The sequence below is a fragment of the Dermochelys coriacea genome, chromosome 19 (genome assembly GCF_009764565.3).
Source record: "Dermochelys coriacea isolate rDerCor1 chromosome 19, rDerCor1.pri.v4, whole genome shotgun sequence".
Taxonomy (NCBI): domain Eukaryota; kingdom Metazoa; phylum Chordata; order Testudines; family Dermochelyidae; genus Dermochelys; species Dermochelys coriacea.
In genome coordinates this window covers 13,271,771-13,286,481 of record NC_050086.2, presented here as the reverse complement: position 1 = coordinate 13,286,481, position 14,711 = coordinate 13,271,771, and the positions used below count along the sequence as shown (strand labels likewise).

Below are 14,711 nucleotides of genomic sequence, written 5' to 3'. Positions count from 1 at the left end.
TGGGCCCGTTTCTTCTGCCCCTCAGCATGTAAAGCCAGGAGCCTTAGTCACCCCCCATGGCTGAACTTTCAGCTCAGCTCCCATGGTTGGGATGGAATTTTTAAGAACTTGTCTCCCATTCAAGCAGCCAGAGTTTCAGAAGAGCCCCATGTGTTGGGTGCACACCAGGTGCTGAACTAGTCTGACAATCTGGCCCCAGTGGGAGATTCTGGGAGCGAAGGTCTTGTGAAAATGCCAGCCCAGGAGTGCAACTGTGCAGAGTTCAGAGGGCGAGAACTAACGCATGGAAAAATGCCTACAAAGCTTGCCTCCAATAGCTTGTCCAGGTATTAAAACATCCCGACTCTAACATCTCTCATTGCGGTTTTCGAAGCGCATGCCAGACTCCGTTGGCAAATGGAGACCTCGCTCCCCTTGGCCAGCATTACAAGACTAAAACTACTGCACTTTAAAGCTGCCCAGAAAAGCTGTTGTTCGACTGAACACTGCCTGACCCAGGCTTCCTGCAAGAACAGCAAAGGGGATGGAATTCCACATTTGAGGGGAAGTGGAGGAAGAAACCTCTCGGGCCAGTGGTTTTATTTTCCTACAGGCCATTCACCAGCCAATGCATCAAAGAACTCTCAGGATCTCTCAACCTCTTTTCTCCAGGGACTGAAATTTTATTTCTCCTAAATAAGACAGTTTAACGTAAGCTGAACCTGCAGACCATGTCCTTTCCCCTGAGCCAGGGTCTCCTGCAGAAGCCTATCTACTCCCTGCAGATCTCACTCCCGAACCCCCTGCCTGGGAGGTAAGGGCAAGTCCCTCTACTCCTTTCAGCTGGAGCTTTCCCCCCGTAGACTGGTGCCCAGCAGGGCTGCATTCTCAGGCCCCCAGCCTGGGAACCCAGGAGAACCTCCCTGCACTCAGCCTGCCCTTTATATCCCAGCAGGCTTGGCTCCGAGTCCCAGTCTTCTACCACGTGACCCTGGCACTCCCTTCACCGAGGAAGGTGAGCTGAGCCTGGCACAGGGTGCAGCTGAGCCCCCCAGCCCCTTAAAGGGCCAGCTCACCTTGTTACACCTTTGTTTGAAGCTGTTCAGGGGGGTGAAATTGGAGCTGAAGTCCTGGTGGGGTGAGTTAGCAGGGGATGTGGTCCCAGGCATATGACAGTTATTTATCACCCACCTCTCCAGCTCATCACAGGAACTTCGGTGCCAATCTCTCCCTACTTACTGCCTCTATAAAAGCCTATCCTTGGGGCAGGGAAGCTGTTTGAATGCTGAGCAGTGGCAGAGCTGAAGACCATGTACCGTCTAACAAGATGCACGGTCCTCCCCAGCACAGTCAGGGTCTCTTATCTCTTCCACCTCAGACACCACTTCTCACTCTTGTAAATAATATCATTTCTCTGAGCCCAGTCGGGGCCAGCTGCAGGGCCAGCAGCAACATTCCATTTCTCTTTCTGCAGCCCACCTCTGCTAACGGGTCACACATCAAGGCCGCTCCAGTGAGTTAGGAAATGTGTTCCACGAGCACTCCTGCTCAGGTCTGGTGTAATGTAAACAAGGCAGCTCGGGGACCACAATGCAACTAAATTATCCAGCAAGGCTGTAAAATGTAAGGCACACTGTTTTCCATTTGAATTCTGACTGCAGGGTAGCTGGGGGTAGGGCGAGGGGATCTTCGGAGCATGAAGAATCCATTTCAAGGGAAGGCGTATTTCACTGTGCAAGCCCAGCAGTAGGCTGGGGAGGAGGGCACAAAGAGACCCTGACTGCCACTGAGCAGCCTTGCTTCTAACGTCTCTCTCACCTCCTGGAAGGGCTGTGCAGATTCCCGTTGGATCGGGTATTAGCACAGTGGGGAAGCAGCAGCTGCTGCACGGGGGAAGAGGGTTCACTGGGGGTGCTGTGGACAGGCAGAATGGGGTACTCAGAATGGGAGATGGAAGCACTTCCCTTTGTGCAGCAGGTCACCAGTTCAAATCCAAGCCAGGGGGCACTGGACATTGGCTGAGAGCCGCTGGGTGGCATGGGTGAAGTGAGGCAGTGGGTGAAGTGAAGCAGTGGCCTCCGTCTAGTTCTTAGGAGAGAGCTAGTCACAGCACTGACTGGCCAGCTTTTTGGCAGTCTGAACTGAGAGGCTGATGACTGCATAGCCATGAACTCTCTTTTCTCCCTGTGGCGGGTCCCTGCAGCTCAGGCTGGCAGGAAGTGGGCAATGCCACTCTCCAAGCTGTGCCTGTCTTGGGGAGATGCAGACTCCCGTCTTTCCCCAGCACGGCGGGCCGCATTTCCCAAAGCACGCTTGCTAAACAGTGCACGCAGCTGCAAGCTCCCATGCCGTGGTGTCTACCTGCCGGTTTGCACGTTGCAGCGGGGAATTAGCACTAGCAGTAACTTAGACAGAACCTGCCCGGCACTGTATAAGTTAATGGGGGCTTTCCCACCGTCTGCTGGACTGACCCCTTGGAGCAGCGGGGAATCCAACTGCCACGTAAGGAAAACAATAGATCAGTGGTTACTCTGGGAAATGGAAAAAGGGCCAGGAGAAAAGGGGGCAGACAGGAAACAAAGAAAGATCCAGCTGAGACTGCAATGAGAACCTCAGGGAGGCTGATTTCCTGGGGTTTGCCATGTCACCAGGGCTACCACCCCTACTCCTGTGCCAAGGCTCTGTCATGCCCATAGTGGATTGGTAGTTTGGGCTCACATGCTGGCATAGATACAGACACAGAAAGAGCAAACCACTTTTCCCTCCTCTCCAAAGGGCCCAACCCTGCCACCTTCTCCCCGGCCCAAAGCCAGAGGGCCAACATCTCGATAGCCTACCAGAGATGTTGGTGGTGATCTCGGTCAGTGCGGTCTGGCCGAAACCCTTGCCAGTGCGCGCTCGCACGGAGAACAGGTAGGTGGTGCCTGGGTGCAGGTTGGAGAAGACGTGGTAGGTCTCATTGCGGAGCTTGGAGACGGTGCGGCGGGGGCCTGGCACGTTGACGGCTGGGTCTGAAGACTCGATGCTCTGGTAGCTGATCTAGGAGAACACGAGAGACTGTGAGACAGCCGGGGGGCTCATGGGGGGAGTGGATTAACATGGGGAGGGGAGAGCAGGAGGGCAGTCTGAGGGGGTTGTGCAGCAGGGTGTTTAGGTGGGGCATGCAGATCTGATCCCATGAGCGGAGTGCCCCTGCATGGATCACAGACATGGGGAAGAGGTGGGAGCAGTGTGGGGTGGCTTTGGGTTTTTTAAATATAGAAAGAGGCTTCACCAATCTATCCCTAAAACAAGCTTGGTGTTGAATTTGAGCTTGAGAAAGTGACCAGCTGGGAGCACTAGACAGACCCAAGACTGTGCAAGAAACCTGATGGCACCCTCTGCTATACCACCCTGAGACCTCCACACACAGCCCTGCCAACACCCTCACTCCTGCCCCCTGACGTTCCAGCTCTGGACGCCCCAACCTCCCTCACTCCAGCCCAAGGGCCCTCTCTTGAGCAGAAACAGTCTGGGGAGAAAAGCCTGCCAGGAACCAACATCAGCTATCACCCAACACATTTATTTTTAACCTCAGACCTGACAGCAGATTTGAACCCTTTTCTCCACACCCCACAAGCTAGTGCACTAAGCCAAGGTGCCATGGACCCATCCAGCCCCCCCACCACTCAGGCATCTAAGGAATTCCCTTCAGAAACCAGGATTGTCCTTTTGTGACTAAGAGCCTCATGCAGGGGCTCTGGCGTGAAAAGCCATTGCAAGGTGAAAAGGAGTACTTGTGGCACCTTAGAGACTAACAAATTTATTAGAGCATAAGCTTTCGTGAGCTACAGCTCACTTCATCGGATGCATTTGGTGGAAAAAACAGAGGAGAGATTTATATACACACACACACAGAGAACATGAAACAATGGGTTTATCATACACACTGTAAGGAGAGTGATCACTTAAGATAAGCCATCACCAGCAGCGGGGGGGAGGGGGGGGGAGGGGGGGGAGGAGGAAAACCTTTCATGGTGACAAGCAAGGTAGGCTAATTCCAGCAGTTAACAAGAATATCAGATTTCAGAGTAGCAGCCGTGTTAGTCTGTATTCGCAAAAAGAAAAGGAGTACTTGTGGCACCTTAGAGACTAACAAATTTATTAGAGCATAAGCTTTCGTGAGCTACAGCTCATGCATCCGATGAAGTGAGCTGTAGCTCACGAAAGCTTATGCTCTAATAAATTTGTTAGTCTCTAAGGTGCCACAAGTACTCCTTTTCTTTTTAAGAATATCAGAGGAACGGTGGGGGGTGGGGTGGGGGGGAGAAATAACATGGGGAAATAGTTTTACTTTGTGTAATGACTCATCCATTCCCAGTCTCTATTCAACACCAGCATTCAAAGAGGGACATGGAGAAAGATAGAGACCCCATTGTAAAGAGGATAAAAAGCAGGCTGGATCTCACACTCCAAACCAAGGGGTCGAAGTTAGCAATAACGATGCAGTAGCCCTTAATCTCCCTGATAGAAAACGGCAGCTCCAGAATGAAAAGCTGAGCCTCCATCTTTCCCCACGCAGCACGGTTCACGCAGCTGCAGCAAGGGGAACGTAGATAGGCATCAGCTTTTCATTTGTCTGTTTCCATGCTCTAATAATTTTGTTGATGCCGGAGAGGCCAGCGTGAAGGCTGAAAAGCAAAGAGAGATAAGAGGGAGTCTTGCCGGAATGCATTTGGGAGACAGAGGGGCCCTCCCGCGAGCGTCCCCATTCGAGAAACACACCAGCCACAATGTGACATTTTCTCTCTGCACTGAACCGAGCAGAAAGAGACACTCAAAGACCGTCTCTCCTCAATGCCTTGCTGAGAAAGGAAAAAACTCTACCAACCGCTCCTGTGTTGCCTAACATGCTGTGTGTGGACTGGATGGATTGCCAGATGTCCCAGAGCCTGTGAAATGCAACAGCCTGGGGGCTAATGCTACCCAGAACTTAAATGGTGCTTTGCATTCTCAAAGTACTGTACAAACACTTAGATTAATCCTCACTGCTGGCTTGGGAAGTAGCTGGTACTGTCCCCTGGGGACATGGAGACACATGGAGTGAAAACGGCAAATTTTCAAGGGTGGATTCTCATTTTGGGCACTTCTGTGTTTGGATGTCCAATTGTAGAGAGGAGCTAGGTTGGATTTTCAGAGGTGCCAAGCACATGCAACTCCATATGAAGCCAAGGGCGGCTGCAGGTGATCAGGCCCTCTGAAAGTCAGGCCCTGGGTGTCCAAAATGGTGGCACTCAAAATTACAGGCCACTTTGGGACCTAAGTGACTCAACCAAGGCCACACAGTGAATCAGTGGCAGAGGTAAGACAAGAACTTGGGACACTCCTGGCTAAATGGTGTTATTTTTATTATTCTTTATTAGGCTTTGTACCGGGGCCTGGTAACTTTTCAAGTGTTAGTTCCAGGACTGTAGTTTTGTGGTAACAGGATTACAGACATTTAAGAGGATTCTTTTAGAACATATCTGTGGCTCCATCACCCCGGCCCCAGGTGCTTCTCCCATAATGCAGAACAATGCCGTAGAACCTACCTCATACTGGGTGATCAGCCCGTTCGCTTCCAGTGGCTCTTCCCATTTCAGGAAGATCATGTCCTCCAAGGGGGTGAAGGTGAGTGACTCTGAGGCGATGCCTCCAGGGACTAGTGAAACAAAGAGAAGAACGAAGGAACGATGAAATTCTGCCAGGGGATGGCAAGTCTGCGCCAGGCCCTTGCCTTCACTGACAACACTGCTGGTCACGGAGGAGTTAAAAGCAAACAAGAACGCCGCCTGCATCACTAGGCCCTCCCCCAATAAAACCCCACCCGCCTTTCAGACAATGCTGGGGGCACGGCTCAAGCCCAAGAGATTCAGCATTCAGATTCACACCTTACGCAGATCTTGATGCAGCTCCTAGCCCGGACAGGGTTTAGGGCTGATTGCTGGCTCTTTGGGGATTGCCTGCAACACCCAGGCAGCTTGACCCCCATCCAGCTGGAAAGAAAATAGCAGGTGCGGGGAGTTTTTAACAGAGAGGGCCAGCTCCTCAGCTGAAGGAAGGCAGCAAAGCTCCATTCACTTTAATGGAGCTGCACCAAGTTATCCTAGCTGATGATGTGGATCACAATGTTCCCCAGTGACTGTAGCATGCAGGCAGGGCTCGCTCAGCAGCCTCTGGAAACCAGGGGTTATGAGGGAGCTGCTGAGACACCCCAGCTTGCCCCCAATGCCCATAGGTATAGACAAGCTTTGTGACATCACTGCAATCTCCGCCAGCTCCCCCCAGCCCAGGGGGAGAACACACAAAGCAGTCAGGGGCCGGACTCTTCCTGGAGTGTTTGGAAAGGACAGTGTCAGTTCAATGCTAAGATCAGGACATTCCAGTGCATTGGAGGCTAGCCTGGGACTTGGGGACCAGGGGATCAAGTCCCTGCTCTGCCACAGCCTCTCTCTGTGACCTTGGGCAAGTCACCTAGGCCTAAGTCTCACGGGAGCCTGACTCCCACTGAGATCATTGAGGATTTGGGCCTTGCTCTCGCTGAGCTTCAATCCTCCAGGTGTCCAAGGAAAACAACAGCAATGCGCTACCCCACTGGAGGGTTCACGAGGCTAAATATTGTATGGACTGTGAGGTGCTCAGCCACCATAATGAAGAGGCCATATAAGTACCTAGGCTAACACAGCACAGGTGCCTTCATGGCTTCAGAAGCGTCGGATTGTTCAGAAACAAACACTTAGGGCTTGTCTACACTTGCAGTGGTGTGGCCGCGCCACTGTAGCGCTTAGTGAAGATTCATAGATTCATAGGTCAGAAGGGACCATTATGATCATCTAGTCTGACCTCCTTCACAACACAGGCCACAGAATCTCACCCACCCACTCCTAGGAAAAACCTCTCACCTATGTCTGAGCTATTGAAGTCCTCAAATTGTGGTTTAAAGACTTCAAGGAGCAGAGAATCCTCCAGCAAGTGACCAGTGCCCCATGCTACAGAGGAAGGCGAAAAACCTCCAGGGCCTCTTCCAATCTGCCCTGGAGGAAAATTCCTTCCTGACCCCAAATATGGCAATCAGCTAAACCCTGAGCATATGGGCAAGATTCACCAGCCAGATATCCAGGAAAGAATTTTCTGTAGAAACTCAGATCTTTATCAGTTCTTTATCCTTCAGGAATTTCTCCCCACATGATCCAGAGTTGAATCGGGGTGGCTTGTGACTGCTTCTTGAAACTAGACTTTTATCTCGGTGGCTGTATCTTGTACAGTAAAAATACCACTCAGGCTGGGATTTCTAACTTTGCTCTTACTGAAATCAACATTGATTGCAATAGGAGCAGAGCCAGGCCCACACTCAGACTTCCGAGCATCCCACCATCAGCCTCTAGCCCTTATGTTCAAACAGATAAACTTCCAGGTGTGAACTCAGTGTAACCTGTGCTGTGCTATATGTCAGAGTCTGCAGACTGCCTGAAACAGCGCCTCTAACAGAGGGGTGAGTTGCCCTTATTCATATCAACAGAAGTTGACACTAAAGCCTAATGACAAAGATGCCACCTACGCCAATGAGAGAGCTTCTCCGGTCAGCCTAGGTACTCCAGCTCCCCGAGAGGCAGTAGCTATGGTGACAGGAGAAGCCCTCCCATCAACACAGCGCTGTCTACACGGGGGATTATGTGACAATAACCGTGTTGCTCCACAGGGTAGATTTTCCACATAGGCCTAGCTCACTAGTGAACCTTTCCATTGACTGCCATTGACACAGGCCCTACATCAATTCAGTCATGAGGCAATGAAACACTTGGCCAGATGGGGCTGCTAAATTGAGCTGAAGAAATAAATAATAGGATGGAGAGGATCATTCCTCTGATAAAGATCTCTCCAATGCCCTTGTCCCTGCAGACGGTGGGGTGGGATGGGGACTCTCTCCTCTCTTACGGTTTCATAGAGAAACCTGCAGCTCTGCAAGCTCTCACTGATCTAGATTTGCAGCCCAGAGGACAGAGCAGGGAACACGGTATCAAGACTCCTGGCTTCTGTACCCAGCTTTGCAACTGAGCTGCTGCATGACCTTGGGCAAATCACTTAACATCCTTGTGCCTCCGTTTGACTATCAGTCAAATGGAGATAATTGTCCCACCTTGCAAGGCACACACAGTTAATGTATGTTTCTAAAATGCTCAAGTTCTTTGGATAATGGTTTTGGTAGGTCCTACAAAATCCCTGAGTAGCCACAGGATGGCGCACCCCCTAAGGATGAGTCTGGAATTGGAGAGACAAAGCAGCTTTCATTTTTTCACCCTTTCAAAGCACAGGGCAGATTCCTCGATGCATGAGCACTCAGACACTCCCCGTGGCTGGCAAGGCTGCTCTTGGATTGGAGGCAGTAAACCTCATCTCCAGTTTAAACCAATGAGTCAAACTCAAGAAAAAGTTCAACAGCCCAGGAAAAACAATGCCATTCCCTGAATGTCTCTGTGTAATCCAAGAGACTTTGGACTGATCTCTGCAGCAGCACTCCCTCCCTCCTCCATAAACTAGCACTCAAACAAACCCAGCGCTGGGGAATCTGCTGGCTATGCCGGCTCATGTCTCTTTTATAGGGCAGCCTAACTGCATTCTTCTGAGTACAGTCATTCCGCTCCTTTGTAATAGTAAAATTAAAAGAGTGAAGAGACTCAGGCAGTGGCTGGATACCCAGGCAGAGCAGTCATGAGCACTGCACTAAGGGAATGAGGGTCTTGGATTGCCTGGAGTGTGGATGTTCACCTGAGCCTCTTGGGCCTGCAGAACTCCACGGGGGATCTTACAAAAGTGGGCATTTCTGCAGTGATTGGTCGCTCCTGCTCCTGGCAGGGGAAAGTAAAGGGGTGAACGACCCACTACACTTTGCAAAGTTTTACAGCAGCCGCTACCCGAGTTCTCCTACGCCAGGCGCTGCACATGCACGAAACATGCGACAGACCCTGTTACAAAGAGCATGCGATCTAAATAGACAAAGTGTGGTAGGGGAAACAGAGGCACAGAGAGAGACTTGCCTATGGTCATACAGTAGAGCTGGAAATAGAACCCAGGTCTCTCGACGCTAGTCGTGTGTGCTACCCATTAGCACACACTGCCTCACCTTGGCAAAGCTTCCATTCACCTTAGAGAGTTGGCGTAAAAGTCTGGGTACGGAGCGGGTTCTCTTTTCATTAATAGCCGTTTGCCCTGCCCAGAGTGGGATGATTCTGGAACCTAATCAATTCATTCTGCCTCACTGTCAAGCAGTCACTGCTAACTGCCAGCGTGTGCCAACAGATGCCATGTAGTTAGCACCAATGTCTCTCATCTTAGGGACAGCGGTAAACCGGCATTGGAGAGAGAGCAGTGTGTGCTAACTGCTGCCAAGTGCTGACTTTTCAGCAATGACCCTTCTCCTCCAGCAGCCTGGGGTCATCTCCTTCCAGCCTCCCCCCACCGACTCCTGGGGCGCTCTCCCTTTTACAGTGGCATGGCTGGTTTCCACAAGGACTGCTGAATGTTTGCCCACGTTTGGCGCTGGGCTAGCTGGGAAACACTAGAGATCGAGCCCCCCAGAGACAGCCCTGTAACCAGCTTTGGAATCAGCCTCTGGGGGTGCATGGGGTACACATAGCCAAGAGGGAGCTCCCATTCCTATCTCCCCCATCTCCTTCCTTCCTCTCCGAGCTTCATTTTAACAAAGAGAACAGCACCCCCTCTGTCCAGAACAGCCAGCTTGAAACCAGAGCACCTGATCACCATGACTCCCATGCTGTTCATTCACACACACTACAAGACAAAAAGACACCTGCCCAAAGGCTGCACATGGCCCAAGAGTAATTAACATCACTGTCCATGTGGAATCATGATGGAACATTTCCATCAGGAGGAAGAACTGATGTTACGAGTCAGGGATTTCTTCGGTGCCATCTAGTTTATTCACAAAGAATGAGCACCAAAGTCCTGTTTCCTTGAACACGGTGGGAACAAACAGCCATGGCCTTCCGTTGCTCACAATTTCCAACCCCCCGGGCTTTCCAGCCAGTCCTTTGTCTTTGCTCCCTCTCTGGACCAGGCTCATGTCTGCCTAGGTGCTTCTCACTGGCTGCTGGCTTTCTTTCTCTAACACACACACAGAGCTTGCAAATCAATCCCCTAGTCCCTGTATTTGCAACTGGTCTCAAGGAAACCCCACAGACCATACAGCTTAACTCTGCTCAGGCTCTGCCATGTGCCCTAGTGCCTTGGGCAGTGGCTTGTATTGTCTTCAGGTCTCTCTCCCCATTTAGCCTGAATAAAAGGAGTTTAGCACATCCATCACCTGTGATTTTCTGTCCATCACCTTCCAGAAAAAAAGTAACCACCATAAAAACAGCCAGGGGACAGCAGCTACCCCACAACAACAAAAGCAGAGCAAAGACCATCCTTCCCGTCCCCCTCTGCTCCCACTAACCTCAATGGCAGGGGAGTTAGCCCACCCCTAAGGCCACATCTACTATATCTACTATAAACGTAAAGCTTGTCTACATAACAAAACTAAGTTGACTTAAGTTAAGTTGAAGTACAGCTGCCGCAATAATTAAAGCGGTGGTTCATGTCTACACTTGCTCCTTCTGTCAGCGGTGTGTGTCCTCACCAAGGGTGCTTCCACCAACTGAAGTGGGGACACTGACAGCTGGAGCCCCTTGTGGGGCTCACAAGTGGCCCCCCACTTCCCTTGGCACTGACAGCCACCCTAGGTGATGTAAGTAATGCAGGGTCTACCCAGACACTGCATCGCCCTAACTACACTGACCTCAGGCCTGTGCCTTTCGTGGAGGTGATGTTATTATGTGGGTGTAGCAGCGGACTTACTTTGGCAGAAGCAGCATTCTAGTGTAGACGCTGACATAATTAGGCATGTAAGCCACTTTGCGTCCACCTGACCACTGACGCAGTGTAGACCAGGCCTCAGGCTGATACAGCCACCGCAGTTAGTAATCGCTTGTGAGCGTACATACTTGGCTCCATGCATTGGCACTGCGTGTACTCACCAAGAGTTCTTGTGTCAATGAACGGTGCAGGGCACCATGGGTAGGTATCCCAGTGTGCAATCTGCCACCGTCCAGCACACTGTCTGTTGGAAGGTTCTGGCAATGCATGGTGGTGCAGAAACGAATCATGCTAGGATGACTGGGAGCAAGGGGGTGAACTTCCCAGTATGCAACTGTCTCCATTCCATTGCATCATCTATAGCCCATAATTTTCATGTCTTTTTCAAAACCTCACAAACCTCCATGGCCCTCCTCGCTGTTCATCATCTCTGATAGATGCATGGAGCCTGCATTGCTCTATACTCCTGTCATGAGCATTGCAAGCACAGGACACATGATCCTGAAGTATTTGCAGAGATGCAAGAAGAACCGAATGAGTGGGGAACAGGACAATTCCTTGGAGGACGGATTGCCGTGGGGCATAGTGAGAACCAATTCAAGGTTGTTGGTGGCGTTCATGGAGCAGTTGCAAATGTGGAGCACCACTTCTGGGCCCAAGAAATAAGCGCTGACTGGTGGGATCACATCGTAATGCAGGCTTAGGATGATGAGCAGTGGGTGCAGAACTTTTGGATATGCAAGGCCACGTTCCCAGATCTGTGTGACGAGCTCACCCCAGCCCTCCAGTGCAGACACACCAGAATGAGAGCTGCACTGATAGTGGAAAAGCAAGTGGCGATCGTGCTGTGGAAACTTGCAATGTCAGATTGCTACTGGTCAGGAGGAAATCATTTTGGAGTTGGGAAAATCCACTGTGGGAGCCACTGTCATGCAAGAGCACAGGGCCATTAACCGTTTCCTGCTGCGCCGGACTGTCTCTCTCGGCCATGTACAGGACGTTGAGGATGGATCTGTAGCAGAGGGGTTCCCAAACTGCAGTGGAGCAAAAGACACACATCCCTACTTTGGCACCAGACCACCTTGCCACAGAGTATAGTAACAGAAAAGACTACTTTTCTATGGCTATGCAAGTATTGCTAGATCCAGGGATGCTTCACCAACATCAGTATTGGCTGCTCAGGGAAGGTGCATGATGCTCACACCTTTAAGAACACAAGACTGTTCAGCAACCTATAAGCAAAGAATTTATTCCCCGACCATGGGATTATCACTGGCGATGTTGAAAAGCCACTAGTGGTCCTGGGCGACCCAGTTTATCCCTTTTCCCCCTGACTCATGAAGTCGTACACCAGCCACCTCGACAGCATCAAGGAAAGATTCAACTGCTGGCTCAGCAGGTGCAGAATGACAGTTGAATGTGCTTTTGGTAGATTGAAGAGACACTGGTGCTGTTTACTTGCAAGACTGGATCTCAGTGAGAAAAACATCCCAATGGTTATAGCTGCCTGCTGTGTCCTGCATAATATCTGTGGAGCAAAGGGGGCAAAGTTGCTGTTGGGGTGGAGGGCAGAGCCGGAGCAGCTGTCTGCTAAGTTTGAACAGCCAGACAGCAGGACTATCAGAAGAGCTCAATGCAGAGCTATATGGCTCAGGGAGGCTTTGAAAGAGCACTTTAACAGTGAGCCACAGTAAGGCGTTGTGGTGGATTGCGCTCTACCTGGGTGAGCTGTTTCAGGGCCTGTTAGGAATTTTGTGGTGCTTGCTGCACATCTAAGATATAACACTGTTAATGGACCCCTTGATTTTGCAGTGCTTGCTGTACATTTATGATGATTACACTGTGTTTGTCACTGATCCTATGATTTGTGTCATGCTGTACAGTAACAAGTGAGTGGGTGCTTTCAGAACAGGTAGGCACTCTGTTGTAGGCACTCTGAATTAATAAAGTTGAATTATTTTCCAAATAACAGAATTTTATTCAGTAACAAAATCTATGAAAAGAAAAATCTGTGCAATTTAAAAGCAAATACTTTAAAAACTTAATAAATTAACAGAACAGAACATATGATGGGGAAAGAACATTCATGTCCATTTTATCTAAACATACAGCAGCCGTGGCTCTCACAAGTCAATGTATGTGAAGCTGAGGTTGTCCTTAATTTCAGGCGAGGATTGCAGAGTAACTCCATGACCGTTTCACTGAGATCTCTCAGGAGGATTCAAGGGACATCCCTGTGCACGTAAACAAATTGCTTGGCATCCCCCCCTTCCACCCCACCTAAATTAATGAAAAGTCGATAGCTGTATCCTGCTAACTTGGGGGCACCATCAGTACATCACTGTAATGGGAAATACATTTACACGCTTACCCGAGCTTCCTTCCCCTGCACTGGGCTCGCACATGATTGACTGCTGGGACTGACCGGAAAACAGATCCTGGCACATGGCATAGCTGTTCCCACCCGGTTGCATGTGCTCCTTCCTCCTCCTCTTCTTCCTCCACTACCTCCTCGCTGTTCACACCGGGAGCCTGGGACTCAGGCTCCTCGGCAGTATCTCTAGTGTGGGTCGTGGCCGGATCTCCCAAAGTACGGCACGCAGTTCTTTGTTAAAGTGACAGGTCTGCAGCTCGACACCAGATCAACTGTTGGCCTCACTGGCCTTCTAGTGCACCCACCGCAGTTCCTTTGTTTTCACGTGGCATTGCTGCTGGTCCCTGTCATAGCCCCTCTCCTCCATCCCCAGTGCAATCTGCTTGTAGATGTCCACATTTCTATGGCTGGTCCAGCTCTTCTGTGCTGACCACACTGGCTACACTCTCCAGTTTGGGGCCCCACACTACAAGAAGGATGTGAAAAAATTGGAAAGCATCCAGCGGAGGGCAACAAAAATGATTAGGGGACTGGAACACATGACTTATGAGGAGAGGCTGAGGGAACTGGGATTGTTTAGTCTGCAGAAGACAGGAATGAGGGAGGATTTGATAGCTGCTTTCAACTACTTGAAAGGAGGTTCCAAAGAGGATGGATCTAGACTGTTCTCAGTGGTAGCAGATGACAGAACAAGGAGTAATGGTCTCAAGTTGCAGTGGGGGAGGTTTAGGTTGGATATTAGGAAAAACCTTTTCACTAGGGGGGTGGTGAAACACTGGAATGCGTTATCTAGGGAGGTGGTGGAATCTCCTTCCTTTGAGGTTTTTAAGGCCCAGCATGACCAAGCCCTGGCTGGGATGATTTAGTTGGGGATTGGTCCTGCTTTGAGCAGGGGGTGGGACTAGAACCTCCTCAGGTCCCTTCCAACCCTGATATTCTATGATTCTCCCCCACAGGCCCAGGAGAGCCGACATCTCCTGTCTACTCTAGGCTGGAGCGCGTCTGGAAAGTGTAGCCAGCATGGTCAGCTGGGCAGTTGCACGCGACAATGGGGAGCTGCTAGGTGTGCTTGCTGGACAATCAGGAAAAGGCATTTCAAAAATGCACACAGCTTTAAAGGAAGTGGGGGAGATCTGGGCTGCTGGGCAGTGAAGTTCACAGTTGTGACCACAGCAGTCAGTGTCAGGCCTTGTGGGACAGCTGCTGGAGGACTGTTAAGGTCAACATAGCTAACGCAGCGTCTACTCTCACCTTGTATTCCCCTCAGTACATCGACCATGGCTCAACCTCACTCGGGAAGGTGGTGTTGCTATGTTGGCCTAACAAGGCACTTACAGCAGTGGGAGGCAAATTTTAGTGTAGACACATGCACACTAGGTCAACGCAAGGCAACTCACGTTGACCTAACTTTGTATTGCACACTAGCCCTAAAATTTAGGTCCATTTAGCTACGACGCTCTGGGGTGTG

The 14,711-nt window shown here is 50.6% G+C and overlaps 1 protein-coding gene across 1 annotated transcript in view; it reads right to left on the bottom strand.

Annotated features, from left to right (window-relative positions):
* The window catches only part of PTPRU (protein tyrosine phosphatase receptor type U), a 313,843-nt gene that overhangs the window by 108,776 nt on the left and 190,356 nt on the right, over window positions 1-14,711 (bottom strand). The window contains 2 exon segments of the mRNA XM_043506197.1: window positions 2,817-3,018; window positions 5,550-5,659. Coding sequence (XP_043362132.1) covers window positions 2,817-3,018; window positions 5,550-5,659 — 312 coding nt within the window.